The 23,115-nt window shown below is 44.2% G+C and overlaps 1 protein-coding gene across 4 annotated transcripts in view; it reads left to right on the plus strand.

The window, feature by feature from the left end:
* Positions 1-23,115, plus strand: part of LOC140202273 (cobalamin binding intrinsic factor-like) — a 44,864-nt gene that overhangs the window by 20,076 nt on the left and 1,673 nt on the right. For all 4 annotated transcript variants that reach the window (XM_072267157.1, XM_072267158.1, XM_072267160.1 and 1 more), the window contains exons 3-7: positions 1,244-1,441; positions 6,907-7,056; positions 9,166-9,321; positions 17,220-17,395; positions 18,074-18,257. In XM_072267157.1, the coding sequence (XP_072123258.1) occupies positions 1,244-1,441; positions 6,907-7,056; positions 9,166-9,321; positions 17,220-17,395; positions 18,074-18,257 (864 nt within the window). The remainder of the gene's footprint in view (positions 1-1,243; positions 1,442-6,906; positions 7,057-9,165; positions 9,322-17,219; positions 17,396-18,073; positions 18,258-23,115) is intronic.

Here is a 23,115-nt window from a genome sequence, read left to right on the forward strand (position 1 = left end):
ACACATATCCCCTTCTTCCCTCATCCCTCACACAGGGTGCTCAGTGTGACTGGCGAACCAGTATTGTGAACACCCTCCCTTCTCCAGACCATTCCTCATTTTGCCATCCCCTTCTCCATCTTTCCCACTATGTTCCCACAGAGACTGCTCCTCTGAACATTTCTTGTGTTCTTGTCCAGTCACCATATAGCAGGAGCATGCATCCACACAAAGATGGACATCCCCTCGACTTGACCCAACATCTATCTCTCTTCACTGTCAGTCTGCTTCCCCTCTTGAAGCCTGAGACCACAGAGTTTTAAAATGTAATCTTGCCTGAGTTCTCAATGCTAGTCAGTTCCAATGCACTTCTTTCCTTTCCAGATCAACATGGACCTTACCTGACTGGTGAACATTTCCCACACTCCACCATGACCACTCTAACTGTTCCCCAAAGCCCCCTCCTTCTCCTCCTCCTCCCCTCTTCCCCAAATAGGGAGCATTGCCCACACTTTGCCCCCCTGCTGTGTCTATACTAACTCCTCTGATCATCAACATAACAACCCCATGCCCTCATCCAATTAAATAATGCAGGAATTAGTCACTTATGTTTTATGCAAAGCCACAGTACTTAGCATTAAAAAACTTTGGGACAAAATTAACCCAACCTGTCTTTTGAGAATTGACTGGATTGAGTGCAATGTATCTCTGTTCCCCATTACTACCTCTCCAGCTTTATTTTCCAGCAGTCCAATATCTCACCTTCTTTTTACTCCTTATATATCTGAAAACATTACTGCTATCCTCTATTATTACTCATATTATTGTATAGATTATTTCATATTTCATCTTTTCTTCTGTTATTGCTTTTTCAGTTGTCTTCTATTAGTTTTTAAAAGTTTCCATTCCTTGAGCTTCCTGCTAAATTTTGTTACATTGTATGTCCCCACATTTGCTTTTATACTTTTTCATTGGGATGAAATGGTCTTGCATCTTCTGAATTGTTCCCAGAAACTCCTGCAATTGCTGCTCTACTGTTCTCCTGCTCGTGTCCTCTTCCAATTAACATCGAGCAGATCCTATCTCATGCCTCTACAGTTCACTTTACTCTACTGTCATACAGATATATCTGATTTTAGCCACTCTCTCTCAAACTGCAGGATGGTTTCTTCCATATTGTGGTCACTGACCCATAAGTGTTCTTTTACCATGCTGTTAAATTCCTTTATCTTGCTGTTAAATCTGCCTTGTTGTGTTTTCCCAGCTGTCTCCGAGTCTGAGCAGGCTGCCGTTGACACCCTCATGCAGGTGTTACAAAAGAGCGCAGAGGACAACTCTGTGGACCCCGACCCCACCACCTACCTCGGCCTGCGCTCCACACACAGACATGACCAGAGAGTTGAAGAGCATTTCCTGGAGCGGCTTAAAGCGGACGCCATTCGGAAAGTGATTCAAGGAATAGGTACGGCACTGAAAGACGTTCACTCGTTGGACATGGCTAGAGATGTAAAACTGTGAAATTGTATCAGTCAGCTGGCATACTGAGGACCATCAGGCACTACGAAGAACATAGAACATAGAACAGTACAGCACAGTACAAGCCCTTCGGCCCGCAATGTTCTGCCGACCCTCAAACCCTGCCTCCCATATAAGCCCCCACCTTAGATTCCTCCATATACCTGTCTAGTAGTCTCTTAAATTTCACTAGTGTATCTGCCTCCACCACTGACTCAGGCAGTGCATTCCACGCACCAACCACTCTCTGAGTAAAAGACCTTCATCTAATACCCCCCTTGAACTTCCCACCCCTTACTTTAAAGCCATGTCCTCTTGTATTGAGCAGTGGTACCCTGGGGAAGAGTCGCTGGCTATCCACTCTATCTATTCCTCTTATTATCTTGTACACCTCTATCATGTCTCCTCTCATCCTCCTTCTCTCCAAAGAGTAAAGCCCTAGCTCCCTTAATCACTGATCATAATGCATACTTTCTAAACCAGGCAGCATCCTGGTAAATCTCCTCTGTACCCTTTCCAATGCTTCCACATCCTTCCTATAGTGAGGTGACCAGAACTGGACAAAATACTCCAAGTGTGGCCTAACCAGAGTTTTATAGAGCTGCATCATTAAATCGCGACTCTGAAACTCTATCCCTCGACTTATGAAAGCTAATACCCCATAAGTTTTCTTAACTACCCTGTCCACCTGTAAGGCAACTTTCAGGGATCTGTGGACATGTACCCCGAGATCCCTCTGCTCCTCCACACTACCAAGCATCCTGCCATTTACTTTGTACTCTGCCTTGGAGTTTGTCCTTCCAAAGTGTACCACCTCACACTTCTCCGGGTTGAATTCCATCTTCCACTTCTCAGCCCACTTCTGCATCCTATCAATGTCTCTCTGCAATCTTCGACAATCCTCTACACTATCTACAACACCACCAACCTTTGTGTCATCTGCAAACTTGCCAACCCACCCTTCTACCCCCACATCTAGGTCGTTAATAAAAATCACGAAAAGTAGAGATCCCAGAACAGATCCTTGTGGGACACCACTAGTCACAATCCTCCAATCTGAATGTACTCCTTCCCCCACCACCCTCTGCCTTCTGCAGGCAAGCCAATTCTGAATCCACCTGGCCAAACTTCCCTGGATCCCATGCCTTCTAACTTTCTGAATAAGCCTACCGTGTGGAACCTTGTCAAATGCCTTACTAAAATCCATATAGATCACATCCACTGCACTACCCTCATCCATATGCCTGGTCACCTCCTCAAAGAACTCTATCAGGCTTGTTAGACACGATCTGCCCTTCACAAAGCCATGCTGACTGTCCCTGATCAGACCATGATTCTCTAAATGCCCAGAGATCCTATCTCTAAGAATCTTTTCCAACAGCTTTCCCACCACAGACGTAAGGCTCACTGGTCTATAATTCCCGGACTATCCCTACTAACTTTTTTGAACAAGGGAGCAACATTCGCCCCTCTCCAGTCCTCCGGTTAAAACAAAACCAAGAGCTACAACCTGCATAAATAAAACCCCAAAAGAAAGTGCATCAACACAAAGAGGCAACGTAGAAGATAAAGGTGGACTGGAAGGAGAGCTGGAGACTGATTGGAGTGGTATGGAAATCAGTGGAACTGAATGTGTGAGAGATACATGCCATATGACTGATACAATACGATCTGCTCTGTGTCCCTGGTCAGTTCAATGGCTTTCCTTTCCTTGCACCTGATCACAATTGGCAGAGGTGTTGAATGGTGTCAACATCCAAGTTTGTGAAACACTTCACGTTGTCCCACCGACTGTTGATTGTAACTGACCTTGTAGCAAAGGGAACAAAGTTCTAGAACACAGAACATAGAACTCAGAACACAGAAATTTACAGCACATTATAGGCCCTTCGGCCCACAATGTTGTGCTGACCATGTAACCTACTCACGAAGCTGCCTACAATTTTTCTACCACATAGCCCTCTATTCTTCTAAGCTCCGTGTACCTCTCTGAGAGGGTCTTAAAAGACCCTATTGTATCCGCTTCCACCACTGCCGCTGGCAGTGCATTCCACGCACCCACCACTCTGTGTGTGAAAAACATACCCCTGACATCCCCTCCGTACCTACTTCCAAGCACCTTAAAATTATGCCCTCTCATGTTAGCCATTTCAGCCCAGGGAAAAGGCCTCTGACTATCCACATGATAAGTGCCTTTCATCATCTTATACACCTCAATGAGGTCACCTCTCATCTTCCGTTGCTCCAAGGAGAAAAGGCCAAGTTCATTCAACCTTCTCTCATAAGGCATCCCTCCATTGCAGGCAACATTCTTGTAAATCGCCTCTACACTCTCTCTATAATATAGAACGGTCCTGGACAGTCTACTTGGCCCACAACATTGTGCCAATTTGATACCAATTTACCCTGAATGTCCTTCAGTGTATCATTCATCTCTCCCCTTCCCGTCATATTTGTGTGTCAGAATCAGGTTTAATATCACTGGCATATGTCATGAAATTTGTTGTCTTTGCAGCAGCAGCACAATGCAATGCATAATAGTAGAGAAAAAACAATTATTAACAGTAAGTAGATATCTTAAATCGTTAAATTATATAAGTAGTGCAAAAATGGAAATAAAAACGTAGTGAGGTAATGTTCATGGGTTCAATGTCCATTCAGAAATCTGATGACAGGAGAAGAAATTGTTCCTAAATCACTGAGTGTGTGCTGTCGGGTTTCTGTACTTCCTTCCTGATGGTAGCAATGAGAGAGGGCATGTCCTTGGGTGGTGGGAAGTTCTTAACGACCCACCAACCCACCAAGCTCCACAATCACAACTAGTTTATCATTTCCTGACAGTCACCTTATGTACAGACACTCCTGTGCCTCACATCATTTTATGGACATACACTCATAAGACTATAAGACCATAAGATAGAGGAGCAGAAGTAGGCCATTCAGCCCATCGAGTCTCCTCCACCATTCAGTCATGGCTGATCCAATTCTTCCAGTCATCTCCACTCCCCTTCCTTCTCCCCATACCCTTTGATGCCCTGGCTAATCAAGAACCTATATATCTCTACTTTAAATATACCCAATGACTTGGCCTCCACAGCCACTCATGGCAACAAAATTCCACAGATTTACCACCCTCTGACTAAATAATTTCTCCGCATCCCTGTTTTAAGTGGGCGTCCTTCAATCCTGAAGTCATGCCCTCTTGTCCTAGACTCCCCTACCATACAAAGTAACTTTGACATATCTAATCTGATCAGGCCTTTTAACATTCGGAAAGTTTCTGTGAGATGCCCCTCATTTTCCTGAACTCCAGGGTATACAGCCCAAGAGCTGCCAGACGTTCCTCATATGGCAACCCTTTCATTCCTGGAATCATTCTTGTGAATCTTCTCTGAACCCTCTCCAATGTCAGTATACCCTTTCTAAAATAAGGAGCCCAGTACTGCACATAATACTCCAAGTGTGATCTCACGAGTGCCTTATAGAGCCTCAATATCATTTCACCAAAATGCATGACCATACACTTTCCAACACTTCTTTGCCCATTCCCCTAAACTATCTAAGTCTCTCTGCAGGCTCTCTGTTTCCTCAACACTACCCGCTCCTCCACCTATCCTTGTATCATCAGCAAATTTAGCCACAAAACCATTAATCCCATAGTTCAAATCATTGGCATACATAAAAAACAGCGGTCCCAACACTGACCCCTGTGGAACTCCACTGGTAATTGGCAACCAGCCAGAATAGGATCCCTTTATTCTCATTCTCTGCTTTCTGCCGACCAGCCAATGCTCCACCTATGCTAGTAACTTCTCTGCAATTCCATGGGCTCTTATCTTGCTAAGCAGACTCCTGTGTGGAACCTTGTTAAAGATCTTCTAAAAATCCAAGTATACCACATCCACCGCATCTCCTTTATCTACCATGCTTGTAATTTCCTCAAAAAATTGCAGTAGGTTAGTCAGGCAGGATTTTCCTTTCTGGAAACCATGCTAGCTTTGGCCTATTCAAGTGCCTCCAGGAATTCTGTAATCTCATCCCTAAAAATGGATTCCAACAACTTCCCAACCATTGATGTCAGACTAACAGGTCTATAGTTTCCTTCCTGCTGCCTCCCACCCTTCTTAAATAGCAGAGTAACATTTGCAAATTTCCAGTCATCCAGTACAATGCTAGAATCTACCTTTTCTTGAAAGATCATTGTTAATGCTTCAACAATCTCTCCAGCTTCTTCCTTCAGAACCCAAGGGTACATTCCATCAGGTCCAGGAGATTTATCCACCCTCAGACCATTAAGCTTCCTGAGAACCTTTTCAGTCATAATTTTCTCTGCACATACTTCACTTCCCTGACACTCTTGAATGTTTGGTATACTGCAGACATCTTCCACTGTGAAGACTGATGCAAAATATGCATTCAGTTCCTCTGCCATCTCTGTGTCTCTCATTACAATATCTCCAGTGTCATTTTCTATTGTTCCTATATCTACCCTCAACTCTCTTTTACCCTTTATATACTTAAAATATCTTCTTTGATATTAGTCACCAGTTTCCTTTCATAATTCACCTTTTCCTTCCTAATGACCTTCTTAGTTTCCTTCTGCAAGTTTTTAAAAGCTTCCCAATCCTCTTCGGCTTCATTGCAAGCCCTGTCTTTTGCTTTTACTTTGGCTCTGACTTCACCTGTCAGCCACGGTAGTGTCCTCCATGCATTCAATAATTTTTTCTTATTTGGAATTTATCTGTCTTACACTTCCCTCATCTGCAAATTTGCTAATCCATCCATCTACTTTTTCATCCCGGTCACTGATGTGTATCACAAACAACAGAGATTCTAGTGCATATCCTTGCAGAACACCACTGGTCATGGACCTCCAGTCTTCCATCTCTGCTCTCTGTCTTCTATGGGCAAACTAGTTGCAAATCCAAACTTGCAATTCACCCAGAGTCCCATGCCTTACTAAATCCCATGTAGATAACATCCTCTGCCTTGCACCCATCCAGCTCCTTTGCCACATCTTTAAAAATAAAAGGCTTGATCAAGTTTGTAACGCATGACTTGACTCACATGAACCCAGGTGATTGTCCCAAAGTGGGCCATGCCTTTCCAAATGTGCCTAAATCCTGTCCTTTAGTATTCTCTCCAATAGCTTCCCTACCACAAGATGAAGATCACTAGCCGTCCATTACCTGGATTAGCTGGTCTTTAAACAACTCCTACATGTCAGACATGGACGTGTCCAACAGTAACTCCTCCCAATCAACACCCCTTAGCTCCTGTCTCATCCTGTCATCATTTATCCTCTTCCAGTTTAGTACCTTACCAAAAAACTTGATTTTATCCTTAGAAATAACTATTGTTAAGTGTAATTTCATTTTTGAATTTTAACTGTTTTCTCCCCTTGCTCTGCAGGAAGTGATCTGCCCTCTGGTTCAGCTGCTCTCTACGTGCTGGCTTTTAGAGCTGGCTGTCTGGATCCAAGCAGCATCTCCGATGGTCAGGCACAGATTAATCTGGTGAAAATTCTTGGAGAGAAGTTCAATATGGAGTACCAAAACCTAGGTAAGTTGTAGAACAAGACCATCACAAAGTTAAATTGCAACCAAGATTGAGCAGAAGGAACCATTTTTTGGCTTCTGCTGATACCACCACATGATTGGGGGCAAAACTGTGCGTTGTGGTTAGTGCAACACCGAGTGGTTAGTGAACCAGTGAGCTGGGTTCATTTCCAGATGTCAAATTCCAGGAGTTCACATGTTCTCCCTGTGACTGTGTGGGTTTCCTCAGGGTGCTCTGGTTTCCTCCCACATTCCAAAGACATACGGGTTAGTGGGTTAATTGGTCACATGGCAGTAATTGGGCAGCACAGGTTCGTTGGGCTGAAGGTCCTGCTGAAAGGTTCAAAGGTTTATTTAATATCAAAGCATGTATTTGTTATATAACTTGAAATTCATACTCTTCACAGACATCCATGAAACAAGAACCCCATAGAATGAATGATAGAAACACTGAAGCCTCAAAACCCCTTCCCTCTTCACACAAACAGCGGCAACTGCATCTTACTGTGCTCTATCTCTAAATAAATAAAATTTGAATTAAGCACCACACAACACTAACAAGTAGTTCATCTTCTCATGGCTTTTGAAAACATGATGTAATCATTCCCATTCCTCACTCTTCCTTCAGATACTTACTCAATTTCCTTTACAGGTCACACATCCCCTTCCACAGCCTCCATCAGCTTTGGGAGCTGGATTTATAATGAATGTCAGTCCTGTCATGAGAAAGAGCAGGCACTGGGCATTAAGTGGAGACGTGTTAAACCGAACTGCTGGCTACTGGTGCCAATAAGCATCAAATTGCAGAGCTAAAGAAAATGGTGCATCTGCTGTAGAAATGTCTGAAAATGAATTGTTTCTCTACCTTCCGCTTTTTTACTTCCCTCTCCCCACCTTCTTACTCTGATTTCTCGTCTCTTTTTCCAGTCCTGATGAAGAGTCTCTGCCCGAAACATCGACTGTTTACTCTTTTCCATGGACACTGCCTGGCTCGCAGAGTTCCCCTGCATTTTGTGTGTGTTACTTGGATTTTTAGCATCTTTGGATTTTCTCTTCTTTGTGTTTCTTTATCCTAATGTCAGGGAAGTGTCCATCACTGAGTTGTCAAAGTTCAATTTAAATTTATTATCAAAGTACATATATGGCACCATAAACAACCCTGAGGTTCTTGCAGCCAATCACAGTAAATACAAAAAATACAGAAGATCCAGTGAAAGACCACACTCCACAGGGTGGACAACTCATTTATTGCATCTGAGCATCCATTTTTAAAGTGTGATTGGTCCTTTTAGAAGTTTGTCAATCATTTCTCCAAAGTTCTGATTGCTTCCATTTTTTTAAGCAGACTGGATAATCTTCATGAAGATTGCAGACACAAGAACAAGTCTTTCAGCTCACCATTTCAGTGGAAACGATGATGCCAACTACCTAATCTCATTTGCCTGCACATGGTCTACATCCCTCCATCCTTGTTTGTTCATGGGCCTGTCTAAACACTGCCATTGTATCTGCTTCTATCATTCTCCTATGATTCTGTCCTCCCTGTACCACAATTTTGTGCTGATTCATCCAAGCTCATCTGGACGACTGTTCTCAATCCGACATTCCCAGGAAGAGGTTGAGACTGTTCATTTGATATTGAGGAAACCGATAGATTGTTCTGAGTAATGACTCCTAGCTACCTGGGTATTTGAACCTTTGTTCCTCCCTTTTGACCTCATATTGTGTCTTTGCTGTGATCTTGCTTTTTTGCTCATTGTATATCATCCCCCCCTTCCCTTCTGTCCTTCCTCCTTTCTCTCTCTCTAGTCCAAGTATTTCTTTTCTCATCACCTGCTTACTCCAGTTCACATACCTTCTGTCCGTAATCTGTCTCCACATCTCCTTCCGATCCACTGTTACCTCATTCTTTGCCACCCTGTGATCCTACGTTTTGGAGACCTTGTACCTCTTGCCTTTGTTTCACTCTCAATGGTGATTGCAGTAGCCAGGGCAGTGCTCTTGCCCTTGTTTACTCTGGTCGTTTTACCCCTTCAGTTGTACCATGGATGAAAAGCCAAGCTGCTCAATTGTCTCTCAGACTACAACTAAACACCATGTTTCCATATTGCAGCGTCCCAAGGACACCCTCTTACAGACTTCTACCAGATCTCCTTAGCAATGCTGGCGCTCTGCATTGAAAAGCAACCTGTCCAAATCCCCTTTGTGGATAAAATCTACAGCAGGGTTATGAGTCACAAAGATCCATTTGGAGAACATTTCTTAATTGGTAAGTGTAATTTACTGAGGCTGGGGACCTAATAGCCATATCACACAGAAACAGAACCTTCAGCCCAATTGGTGAAGATTCCTATCTTTGTTAGTGACGTTTGCCTGGGTTTGACCCATATCTCTCTGAATCTTTCCTGTCCAGAAACCAGCCCAGTTACTTAAATGTTGTTAGTATACCTGCTTCAACCAGTTCTTTTGGCAGCTCGTTCCAAATACTGAATGCCTTCTGGATGAAGTTGTCCATCAGATTCCTATTAAATCTCTCCCCTCTCACCTTAAGCCTTCCAGCTCTGGATTCTCCATCAAAGACTGTCTGCATTCAGTCTTATCTATGCCTCTTATGATTTTATACATCTCTAAAATTTCACACTCCTCATTTTCAAATGCTCCAATGAAATATGTTCCAAGCTGTTCACCTTCTCTCCATAACTCATTTCCTCGAATCCCAGCAACGTCATTGTATAAATCTACCCTTTACACTTTCAAACCCAATAGAATCCTATGGTAAGGTACTGCGTTAGAGGGAGCATATATATTTTAAACACAAGAGGCCCTAGTATGGACCCTCGAGGCACTCTGCATGTCATTTTTGTTTGCTCAGATATGTAGCTACCAATCAATAGAAATAGTCCCTGTCCTGTAAATACGATTTAAACCACTGGCGGACTGTACAGTAAAGTCCCACTCAGTTTTCCAGTCTGTCCAGTAATAAGCCATGATCTGCTGTGTCAAAGGCAGCCCTGAGATCGAGCAGAACCAAAACTGAAATATTACCATCATCGTGGTTGAAGCAAAAGTCATTTAAAACCTTCACCAGAACAGTCTCAGTGCTATGGTGTCGTCGAAATCCAGACTGGAAAACATCCATACAGTTGCTGAGAGCCAAAGAGCTACTGAATTGCTGATAAACAACTTTTTCAATGATTTTACTTAAACGTGGTAAGTTTGATATAGGCCTGTAGTTATCATTTACTGAGGCATCCAGATTGTTCTTTAACAACTGCAGTTTTCAGGGCTTTTGGGAAGCAGCCAACAGAAGAGAAGTGTTGACTATTTGCAGAATGTCTGGTGCAGTCAACCAAAAACATAGTTTAAAAAGGTTGTAGGTAAAATGTCAAGGGAACAAGAGGAGGATTTCAAATGTAGCACATTTCATCTAAAGTGTTATAGTCAAAAGGTTTGAATTGTATCAGCTTAAGTAAATTAGTTCCGAGTGAGTGAACGGATGACACTGACTTTTGACCTGATGCAGAGACACTAACAGCCTGGCTAATCTTCTGAATTTTGTCATAGAAATAGAACACGGGGTCATTACATTGAGGGAGAATGAGCTGATTAATTCTTCTCCCTGATTGCAGACTTAATGAAGGTTCTTGACCCAAAACCTTGATGGTTTATTCCTCTCTGAAGATGTGGCCCAAACTGCTGGGTTCGTCCAATATTTTATGTGTTTTGCTCAAGATTTCCAGAATCTGCAGAACCTCTTGAGCTTAAGGCTTGCACTGCTGATTGCTTAAAACAGTAAGAGGTGATCACATTGAAATATACAAAATCCTTACAGGTCTTGCCAAGTAGATGCAGTGAGAGAGCAGTGTTTCCCTGGGCTTGAGGCCAAGAGCCAGGGGGTAACAGATTCAAAATAAGGAGGCAGAGAGATGGTGACCTCTGAGTTGGTGAATGTTCGGAATTCTCTTTCCAAGAGCACAGTTCAGTCTCTGTTGCTGACTTTATTTAGTGCATAAATATCCAGGGAATGGGAGGGGTACAGGAAAATGGTTCAGGTGTTGTGAGGGGCTGAATGGCCTATTCCTGCTTCAACAGATTGCGCTTTTTTTTAAATGCTACCTCAATCTAGGGTGGGAACTACACACTGAGCCTGATGGTTAAATCAAGCAGGGTATCTGCTGGGTATCTAATTCAATATGGCTTGTTTCATATAAAAATAAGACCATAATTTATAGGAGCAGAACTAGGCCATTTGGCCCATCGAGTCTGCTCCACCATTTCATCATGGCTGATCCACTTTCCCTCTCAGCCCCAATCTCCTGCCTTCTCACTGTATCCCTTCCTGCCCTGACTAATCAAGAATCTATGAACCTTTGCCTTACATATACACAATGACATGGCCTCCAGAGTGCCTGTGGCAATGATTTCCACAGATTCACCACTCTCTGGCTAAAGAAATTACTCCTCATCTCTGTTCTAAAAGGACACTCCTCTATTCTGAGGCTGTATCATCTGCTCTGAGACTCCCCCACCAGAGGAAACATCCTCTCCACATCCACTCTAATGAGGTGCTTCAATATTTGATAGTTTTCAATGAGGTCACCCCTCATTCTTCTGAATTCCAGTCAGTACAGGCCCAGAGCCATCAAACGCTCTTCATACGAGAAGACTTTCAATCCCAGAATCATTTTGGTGAACTTCCTTTGATCTCTCTCCAATATTAGCACATCATTTCAAAGATAAGGGGCCTAAGGCTGCTCAAAATACTCCAAGTGTGGGCTTACCAGTGCTTTATAATGTTACGTAAACGGCAACAATGAATATCAATCGAGACAGGTTATATAAAAACAACCAAGCATTTATTAAACACGTGTAAACGACAAGGAAAAAAAAACACAAAGGAAAACTTTAACTGGAAGTTAACTGATATGCAGCCGTTCACCAACTCGCCACTTGGCTCTGGTTCTTAAAGCATTAAATGCGAAAACAGTTCTTGAAGCGATAACTTCAAAAGTCCAACAGTTTTACACATTCAATTGGGAGAGACTTCTCTGGAGAAGGATTTCTTCACAGACGCACCTTTACTGCTGGTTCTGTCCACAGGATTCACGATGCCGAAAACAAACAGTTTAAATCAACTGACCTTAAATTCCTTTAGAGAGAGAGAGCACCTTTTTGCATGAACTCCTTGCTCTTTCTGGCAAGAGTTATCTCTATGCAGGTACTCCTCCAACGAAGGCTCAATAAGGTCGATTCTTTATTAAACTGCCAAACGATGCCAACTTCTCTCGATCCTTCGATAAATTCTTCACTCTCCCTTCAACTGTTGGAATTGAGTAAATTGGCATATCCAGCCACAAATTTCCAGTCCAAATAATAAGGTATTTTGCAACAGAACACACAACCATTTTAAAAATGAAACTGCGTCACCAAAAACAAACACGCAACAGAAACAGAGATACAGCACGTTCTACCTGGAAATCTACAAACTCAAAAACCCACTGCATCACCTGGGTCGACCCTTATATAGTCACGGGGCACATGTCATCACGTGACCTCACATCGGCAGAAAAATCACATCAGGTGACCTCCAAAAGATAATTTCATCATTCTCACATCATGTAACAATAAAGCCTCACCATTATATACTTGATGACTCAACCTGCAAATTAACCTTTAGGGAATCCTGCACAAGGGCTCCCAAGTCTTGTTGGACTTCAGATTTTTAAAATTTTCTCTCTATTTGAAAGTAGTTTATGTTTTTATTTCTTCTACCAAAGTGCATGACCATACACATCCCGACACTATATTCACTATCTTGCCATTCTGCAAGTCTAAGTCCTTCTGCAGCCCCTCTACTTCAAAACTACCTATCTCCACCTATCTTCATATTGTCTGCACACTTTGCAACGAAGCCATCAATTCCGTCATCCAAGTCATTGACATATAACATAAAAAGAAGCAGTCCAAACACAGACCCCTGTGGAACACCACTAGTCACTGACAGCCTACCTGAAAAGGCTTCCTTTATTCCCACTCTTTGCCTCCTATGTCTTATTCTGCACCCATGTCTTATTGTCTTATCTTTGCAGTCCTGATGAATGGTCTTGGCCGAACGTGTCACTCATTATCCTTTCCACAGATACTGCCTGAACTCCAACATCTTGTATGTGTCACTCTTCTTCCAGAAGTGCACCAGACAAATCAAAAAGTGCAGGGTGTTTGGACAACAAGAAGGCCATTCAGTCCATTGAGTAATGCTGACCTTTTGTGCCACTTGTTCTCAGGTACCCTCTCCCTGCACTGAATGTTGCTGTCACGGTTTTGTACTTTCCTCCAGAAAGTGTGGGTGCACAACAGTCGCATTCTGCTGGTCCTTCACCACACGTTCAATAGGTTCTTAAAACAGGAATTATCTGTCTGCTGGAACGCAGACAAAGCTTCTCATTGTATCTCAGTCCATGTGGCAACCATGATGCTAAACCAGTTGTGAAGAGTTCAGAGAAGGTGCTGTACCCAGTAGACAGCGAATTCACAATCGCTTCTTTCTGAAGCACAAAGGGTTCTGCAGATGCTGGAAACCTGGAACAACGCACACAGAATGCTGGAGGAACCCGGATAGTCAGGCAACTTCTCTGGAGAGCAATAAAGAGCCAAAGTTTTGAGCCAAAAACCTTCATCAGGACATAGAGCATAGAAATCTACAGCACATTACAGGCCCTTCAGCCCACAATGTTGTGCCGACCATGCAACCTACTTTCAAAGCTACCTGGAATTTTCCTACCACACAGCCCTCAATTTTGCTATGCTTCATGTACCTATCTAAGAGTCCATGGAGGTCTATCTAAGTCATCCCCCATGTACCTATCTAAGAGTCCATGGAGGTCTATCTAAGTCATCCCCCATGTACCTATCTAAGAGTCCATGGAGGTCTATCTAAGTCATCCCCCATGTACCTATCTAAGAGTCCATGGAGGTCTATCTAAGTCATCCCCCATGTACCTATCTAAGAGTCCATGGAGGTCTATCTAAGTCATCCCCCATGTACCTATCTAAGAGTCCATGGAGGTCTATCTAAGTCATCCCCCATGTACCTATCTAAGAGTCCATGGAGGTCTATCTAAGTCATCCCCCATGTACCTATCTAAGAGTCCATGGAGGTCTATCTAAGTCATCCCCCATGTACCTATCTAAGAGTCCATGGAGGTCTATCTAAGTCATCCCCCATGTACCTATCTAAGAGTCCATGGAGGTCTATCTAAGTCATCCCCCATGTACCTATCTAAGAGTCCATGGAGGTCTATCTAAGTCATCCCCCATGTACCTATCTAAGAGTCCATGGAGGTCTATCTAAGTCATCCCCCATGTACCTATCTAAGAGTCCATGGAGGTCTATCTAAGTCATCCCCCATGTACCTATCTAAGAGTCCATGGAGGTCTATCTAAGTCATCCCCCATGTACCTATCTAAGAGTCCATGGAGGTCTATCTAAGTCATCCCCCATGTACCTATCTAAGAGTCCATGGAGGTCTATCTAAGTCATCCCCCATGTACCTATCTAAGAGTCCATGGAGGTCTATCTAAGTCATCCCCCATGTACCTATCTAAGAGTCCATGGAGGTCTATCTAAGTCATCCCCCATGTACCTATCTAAGAGTCCATGGAGGTCTATCTAAGTCATCCCCCATGTACCTATCTAAGAGTCCATGGAGGTCTATCTAAGTCATCCCCCATGTACCTATCTAAGAGTCCATGGAGGTCTATCTAAGTCATCCCCCATGTACCTATCTAAGAGTCCATGGAGGTCTATCTAAGTCATCCCCCATGTACCTATCTAAGAGTCCATGGAGGTCTATCTAAGTCATCCCCCATGTACCTATCTAAGAGTCCATGGAGGTCTATCTAAGTCATCCCCCATGTACCTATCTAAGAGTCCATGGAGGTCTATCTAAGTCATCCCCCATGTACCTATCTAAGAGTCCATGGAGGTCTATCTAAGTCATCCCCCATGTACCTATCTAAGAGTCCATGGAGGTCTATCTAAGTCATCCCCCATGTACCTATCTAAGAGTCCATGGAGGTCTATCTAAGTCATCCCCCATGTACCTATCTAAGAGTCCATGGAGGTCTATCTAAGTCATCCCCCATGTACCTATCTAAGAGTCCATGGAGGTCTATCTAAGTCATCCCCCATGTACCTATCTAAGAGTCCATGGAGGTCTATCTAAGTCATCCCCCATGTACCTATCTAAGAGTCCATGGAGGTCTATCTAAGTCATCCCCCATGTACCTATCTAAGAGTCCATGGAGGTCTATCTAAGTCATCCCCCATGTACCTATCTAAGAGTCCATGGAGGTCTATCTAAGTCATCCCCCATGTACCTATCTAAGAGTCCATGGAGGTCTATCTAAGTCATCCCCCATGTACCTATCTAAGAGTCCATGGAGGTCTATCTAAGTCATCCCCCATGTACCTATCTAAGAGTCCATGGAGGTCTATCTAAGTCATCCCCCATGTACCTATCTAAGAGTCCATGGAGGTCTATCTAAGTCATCCCCCATGTACCTATCTAAGAGTCCATGGAGGTCTATCTAAGTCATCCCCCATGTACCTATCTAAGAGTCCATGGAGGTCTATCTAAGTCATCCCCCATGTACCTATCTAAGAGTCCATGGAGGTCTATCTAAGTCATCCCCCATGTACCTATCTAAGAGTCCATGGAGGTCTATCTAAGTCATCCCCCATGTACCTATCTAAGAGTCCATGGAGGTCTATCTAAGTCATCCCCCATGTACCTATCTAAGAGTCCATGGAGGTCTATCTAAGTCATCCCCCATGTACCTATCTAAGAGTCCATGGAGGTCTATCTAAGTCATCCCCCATGTACCTATCTAAGAGTCTCTTCAAAGACCCTATTGTACCCGCCTCTACCACCATCGCTTGTAGTGCATTTCATGCACCCATCATTCTCTGTGTGGAAGAATTTACCTCTGACATCCCCCTTGTAGCTACTTCCAAGCACCATAAAACTATGCTCCCTTGTGTTAGCCATTCCAGTCCTGGAAAAAAGCCTCTGGCTATTCACACGATCAATGCTTCTCATCATCTTATACACATATCTCAGGTCACCTCTCATCCTCTGTTGCTCCAAGAAGGACAAGTTTACTCAACCTATTCTCATAAGGCATGCTCCCCAATCCAGGCAACATCCTTGTAAATCTCCTCTGTACCCTTTCTATAGTTTCCACATCCTTCCTGTAGTGAGGTGACCAGAACTGAGCACAGATAACTGTCCCAGAGTGCTTAAGGAAGTAGTCCAAGAAATAGTGGATGCATTAGTGATAATTTTTCAAAACTCTTTAGATTCTGGACTAGTTCCTGAGGATTGGAGGGTGGCTAATGTAACCCCGCTTTTTAAAAAAGGAGGGAGAGAGAAACTGGGGAATTATAGACCGGTTAGCCTGACATCGGTGGTGGGGAAAATGCTAGAGTCAGTTATCAAAGATGTGATAACAGCACATTTGGAAAGTGGTGAAACCATCAGACAAAGTCAGCATGGATTTGTGAAAGGAAAATCATGTCTGACGAATCTCATAGAATTTTTTGAGGATGTAACTAGTAGAGTGGATAGGGGAGAACCAGTGGATGTGGTATATTTGTACTTTCAAAAGCTTTTGACAAGGTCCCACACGGGAGATTAGTCTGCAAACTTAAAGCACACTGTATTGGGGGTAAGGTATTGATGTGGATAGAGAATTGGTTGGCAGACAGGAAGCAAAGAGTGGGAATAAACAGGACCTTTTCAGAATGGCAGGCAGTGACTAGTGGGGTACCGCAAGGCTCAGTGCTGGGACCCCAGTTGTTTACAATATATATTAATGACTTAGATGAGGGAATTAAATGCAGCATCTCCAAGTTTGCAGATGACACGAAGCTAGGCGGCAGTGTTAGCTGTGAGGAGGATGCAGGGTGACTTGGATAGGTTAGGTGAGTGGGCAAATTCATGGCAGATGCAATTTAGTGTGGATAAATGTGAGGTTATCCACTTTGGTGGCAAAAACAGGAAAACAGATTATTATCTGAATGGTGGCCAATTAGGAAAAGGGGAGGTGCAATGAGACCTGGATGTTAAAGCCGATTCTGATTCTCTTTCTAATTCTACGTTGTAGATACAGCCTCCATGACTGTCCTTGCTCTCACCTGCATACACCATCGCAATGATCTTGATACCATGGAAAGACGCCACATTGAACAAGCCATCATGCTCTTGTTGCGTCAGCTCCTGAGTTACCAGGAGATGAATGGTACCTTTGGGACTATCTACAATACTGGCCTTGCTGTTCAGGTGAGTTAAAACTGGCAAGTAACACTTACACCGTGGGTAGCGAGGCACTCGTTACTGGTGACACCGATCCTGTGATGGAGTGAGGGAGGCTGGGTGTAATCGTGACCAAGGACAGCAGAGCAAACTGAGAACATTGGATAAACTATGCATTCCACACCTCAGCTGATTTTCCCCTTCCTTTATTTCAAATCTGAGTCAGAGTTAATTCTACACCTTACTCTGCACTTGTGTTCACCACCGTCCGCAGCTCTCTCGTTACAGAACTGCTACATTTAAGAGGCAATTATACAGGCACTTAAATAGACAAGGCAAAGATGGACAAGGTCCTAATGCAGGTATATGGGTTAGTATGGATCTGGTATGATGAAGGGCCTGATTCTGTGTTGTACACCCTGAATCTACAACTCTCAATATCTGCACTATTCTGTTCAATACATTATTTCTCAATAAAGGTAAAAGTTCAAGTGACTTTGACCAGGGCAGAAGGTGGAACACCAGCTGATCAGAACATCATTCCCACTTGATAAACATCCCCCTCCCTGATATCCAGTTAACACAGTGAAAGTGTAACATATTTCACTGCTGGCCAAATTCATTCATTGGCCAAATGTCCACCAAATGCATTTCTTTGAATTATATTGGATATCGTTCTGAATATCTTTTGTCTTCTGTTTCCAGGCTTTTACTGAACACGAAAAACTGGAATTTTCTCTCTTCCGTTGCCCAAAAAATTTGCAGCTCTTGGTCAGCGAAATCTATAAAGGGTCATTTAACACAGTGCATAAAGCTTTCCCGGTCCTTCTGGCTTTGGAGGGAAAGTCGCTATTGCATGTTGGAGACCCCAGTTGTCATTCCCGTTGGGGTGAGTATGAAAACCATGATACCAACATGTGTTAAGGGAATCATTAAACAAACTCTTAGAAATAACTGAATTGACAGCCATGTATCAGATGACAACACCTTGCCTTTGCCAATCAGTGGCAACTGTATTTGATACATCTGGGACCTGGTGTGGTCTTCTGCTGCTGTAGCCCATCCACTTCAAACTTCAATGTTTAGTGCATTCAGAGCTGCTCTTCTGCACACCACTGTCATAACGTATGGTTATTTGAGTTACTGTTGCCGCCTTCTCTCATTAACAAGGCATTTTCACCCACAGAACTGCCACTCACTGGATTTTTTTTTCGCACCACTCTGTAACCTCTAGAGATTGTCATGTGTGAAAATCCCAGAAGATCAGCAATTTCTCATATAATCAAACCACTCAGCTGAAGTTTCTGATGATCTTCCAGTAGAAGTTTGCAAACCCCAGGAACTGTTTGCTTTAGATACTGGGTGGTGGTGGTGGCCATTCTCTGAATGCCTGGGTATTGATGGGGTCCATCTTGAGTTTGTCATTGAAGATGATGAAACCCAAAAATGAAATGGTTGTCATGTGAAACTCAGACTTCTCCAACTTGACATAAAGTCCATTCTAGAAGACTCTTTGAAATGTCACAGACATGAGTGACGTGCTCCCCTATGGACTTTGAGAAGATGAGGATATCACCCAAGTAGACAAAGGCATACTTATGGAGAGTATCCAGGAGCATGTCATTGATAAAGGCTTGGAAAATGGCTGGAGTGTTCACAAGGCTGAAGAGCATAACTAGGTACCCGTAGTGCCCAGTTGATGTATTGAATGTAGTCTTCCCTTATATGGACCAGATAGTATGCACTCCATAAGTCTAGTTTTGTGACTACCTTGCCCCTGGAGCATCTTGAAGGCTGTATTCATAAGTGGAAGGGGGTGCGCAGCCCTCCAGTGAAAAATGATATCGTATCCGTTAAATAGGGGCCGTGGACAATTCTGATTTGATGGAGTCGAACATGAAAGCACAGAGGAACATCTGGAGAAATTTCTGAAATGCTCGTTCGCTGCTGTCATTACTGCGTGGTCGGGATTCTTCTGGAGGGAAGGCCTCAATATCCCCGGCTTTGCCTGCTGTTGGTGACCGAGATTGAGGTCGAATCGTTCGGACAGAGATGGCACTCAGTACTCGGTGTCGGAGAGCTGATTCAGAGACTCGAAGTTTTCGGATGACTCAGAGACGGATTGTGGTCGGGAATGGCAGGGAGTGTTTTTTTTCCTTCTCCCGTCTGCGTGAGATGTGGGACATTTGAGAGACTTTGAACTTTTTACAGTGCTCATGGACTTCTTCATCAAGTTATGGTATCGTTGCACTGTTGTAACTGTGTGTTATAATTATGTGGTTTTGTCAGGTTTTTCAGTCTTGGTCTGTCCTGTGTTTTGTGATATCACACCGGAGGAAATATTAAATCATTTCTAAATGCATGCATTACTAAATGACAATAAAAGAGGACTGTGTGTCTTCATAATCTTTATACTTTATTGTCGCCAAACAATTGAATCTAGAACGTACAATTATCACAGCGATATTTGATTCTGCACTTCACACTCCCTGGATTACAAATATTAAATATTAAAGATACTAAAAATAGTTAAAATTAGTAAATATTAAAAATTTCAATTATAAATCATAAATAGGAAATAGAAAAATGGGAAGTAAGGTAGTGCAAAAAAAAAAACCGAGAGGCAAGACCGGATATTTGGAGGGTTCGGCCCAGATCCGGGTCAGGATCCGTTCAGCAGTCTTATCACAGTTGGAAAGAAGCTGTTCCCAAATCTGGCCATACGAGTCTTCAAGCTCCTGAGCCTTCTCCCAGAGGGAAGAGGGATGAAAAGTGTGTCGGCTGGGTGGGTCGTGTCCTTGATTATCCTGGCAGCACTGCTCCGACAGCATGCGGTGTAAATTGACAGAAGATTGGTTTGTGTGATGTGCTGCGCCGTGTTCACGATCTTCTGCAGCTTCTTTTGGTCTTGGACAGGACAACTTCCATACCAGGTTGTGATGCGCCCTAGAAGAATGCTTTCTACCGTGCATCTATTAAAATTAGTGAGCGTTTTAGGGGACAGGCCAAACTTCTTTAGTTTTCTCAGGAAGTAAAGGCGCTGGTGGGCCTTCTTGGCAGTGAACTCTGCTTAGTTGAACCAAGTCAGGTCATTTGTGATATTGACCCTGAGGAACCTAAGGCTTTTGATCTGTTCCACTTGCGCACCACCAACGTAAATTGGGTCATGCGATCCGCTACTCCTTCTGAAGTCAACAACCAATTCCTTCGTCTTGCTGATGTTGAGGGATAGGTTATTTTCTTCGCACCATGCCATGAGGTTCTTAATTTCCTCTCTGTACTCAAACTCATCATTACCCGAGATACGGCCTACAATTGTTGTGTCATCAGCAAACTTATATTTATATTGAGTTTGATGGAAACTTGGCTATACAATCATGGGTGTACAGTGAGTACAGCAGGGTGCTGAGTACACAGCCTTGTGGGGCACCGGTGCTCAGAGTGATTGTAGAGGAGAGCTTGTCCCCTATTTTTACAGCCTGGGTCCTGTCTGTGAGGAAGTTGAAGATCCAGCTGCAGATCTGAGTGCTAAGGCCCAGGTTCCAGAGTTTAGGAATCAGTTTATTTGGAATGATGGTATTAAAGGCAGAGCTGTAGTCAATGAAAAGGAACCTTACGTATGTGTCTTTATTCTCCAGGTGTTCTAAGGAGGAATGTAGGGCCAGAGAGATGGCATCTGCCGTTGACCTGTTGCTCCGGTAGGCGAATTGCAAAGCATCGAGGTTCACCGGTAGGCTGTGGTTGATGTGTGCCATAACCAATCGCTCGAAGCACTTCATAGCAATTGATGTCAGAGCTACAGGTCGATAGTCATTCAGGCACGCCACTTTGCTTGTCTTCAGCACTGGGATTATTGTTACCTTCTTAAAACATGAGGGGATCTTAGACTCAAGCAAGGAGCAGTTGAAGAAGTCAGCAAACACTCCAGCTAGCTCGCTTGCACAGGCCCGGAGAACCCATCCCGGGACGCCATCTGGGCCCGTCCCCTTCCTTGGATTTATCTTCAGGAAGGCCCTTCTAACGTCCTCCTCGGTGACGATGAATCTTGATCCCACCAGGTCTGGTTCATCTGGAGGGAGCGGGATGCTCCTCTTCTGTTCGAATCTTGCGTAGAATACGTTAAGTTTGTCAGGAAGAGAAGCGCCACAGTTATTGATATTTCCAGCCTTTTCTTTGCACCCGGTGATCTCATTTGGACCCTGCCATAGTCTACTGGCATCCCTCTGGTTAGCCTGGGCTTCCAACTTGGCTCGATATTGCCTCTTGGCACCCTTAATGGCTTTCCAGGGTTCCAGGAATCCACGCCTGGATTCCGTGTAGCGACTGGTATCCCCGGACCTAAAAGCCTCAGCTCTAGCCTTTAAAATGGACTTGACCTCAATTCATCCAAGGTTTCCAGTTAGGAAATACCCGGATCTAATCTAATCTAATCTAATGATTCTTGGTTGTTATGCAGTTTAATCCCCTATAATACCTGCACAGTCACAGGCTCCCATCCTACAGGTGAGGTGAAGGGCCAAATGGGACCTGTGTGGTAAGGGCCTCTTTTATCGATGCCTCCATTCTCCTTCTCTCTGGGCCACAGCGTGCGGGGGATGAGTGCCAGGCGGCAGGTCTATCGCACGGTTGTAGGGGACGAGTGCCGGGAGCAGGTCTATCGCAGGGTTGTAGCGGACGAGTGCTGGGAGCAGGTCTATCGCACGGTTGTAGGGGACGAGTACCGGGAGCAGGTCTATCGCACGGTTGTAGGGGACGAGTGCCGGGCAGCAGGTCTATCGCACGGTTGTAGGGAACGAGTACCGGGAGCAGGTCTATCGCACGGTTGTAGGGGACGAGTGCCGGGCAGCAGGTCTATCGCACGGTTGTAGGGGACGAGTGCCGGGAGCAGGTCTATCACACGGTTGTAGGGGACGAGTGCCGGGAGCAGGTCTATAGCACGGTTGTAGGGTCGGTGCGGTGGAAGAGTTGAGGCCTTTCCCTTGCTGAAGACCTCCTCAGACTCCTTGTAGACATAAGGAATATTGACCTGCTTGGGTGTTGCCATCGCCTCCAGACCTTCCTTCAAAGACAACTCTTGAGGCTTCCAGGGTGGCATGGGTGATTCAACAGATTCTCCCTTGACTCACAAAGCTTATTCGCGGCAACAGGGTCAAAATTAGAGTCCAAATCCCCATTCATAGCTTCAGGCGAAGGCAACAAGCCATTACAGATGGCCTTTGCACCCCCAGGAGCACACTCAAAGAGTCTGCGTTTCAAAGCCTTCCCTTTAGTTGGGATCTGGTTTCTGAATCTCATAGGCTTCGGGTTACCTCGAACTGAAGTCTGTCCCCTTGCTGGTCTTGGTCTCAGGAAATTCTGGGAGTCAGAACACCACACCACAAACATACCCTTTTATAACTACTGGACTAAGCACTGATTCTCCCCTCCCTCTAATCCACGGATGGGTTATGCTGGGACAGTCAAGAATACCCGAGGATGAGGGTTATGAGTGGAGATTCAATAATGTAGAAACTAATGTCTCCCACATAGTCCCCTGTGCTTATTTGCAACACCACAGTCTGTTAGTGGATCTGCTCAGAACCTAGTGAGCGGCCGTCCAAGACAGTTGCGGGCAAGGTCTGGCTGAACTCTCGCAGCGGAATGTCAAGCCACACGTGTTGTTCCTAAGTCCAGAAAATTACTCGCTGCCCCAGAGTCCACAGAAGCCTTCGTCTGCCCCAAGGTCTTACCCCAGGTGAACTTCACCT

The sequence above is a fragment of the Mobula birostris genome, chromosome 8, assembly GCF_030028105.1.
Source record: "Mobula birostris isolate sMobBir1 chromosome 8, sMobBir1.hap1, whole genome shotgun sequence".
NCBI lineage: Eukaryota > Metazoa > Chordata > Chondrichthyes > Myliobatiformes > Myliobatidae > Mobula > Mobula birostris.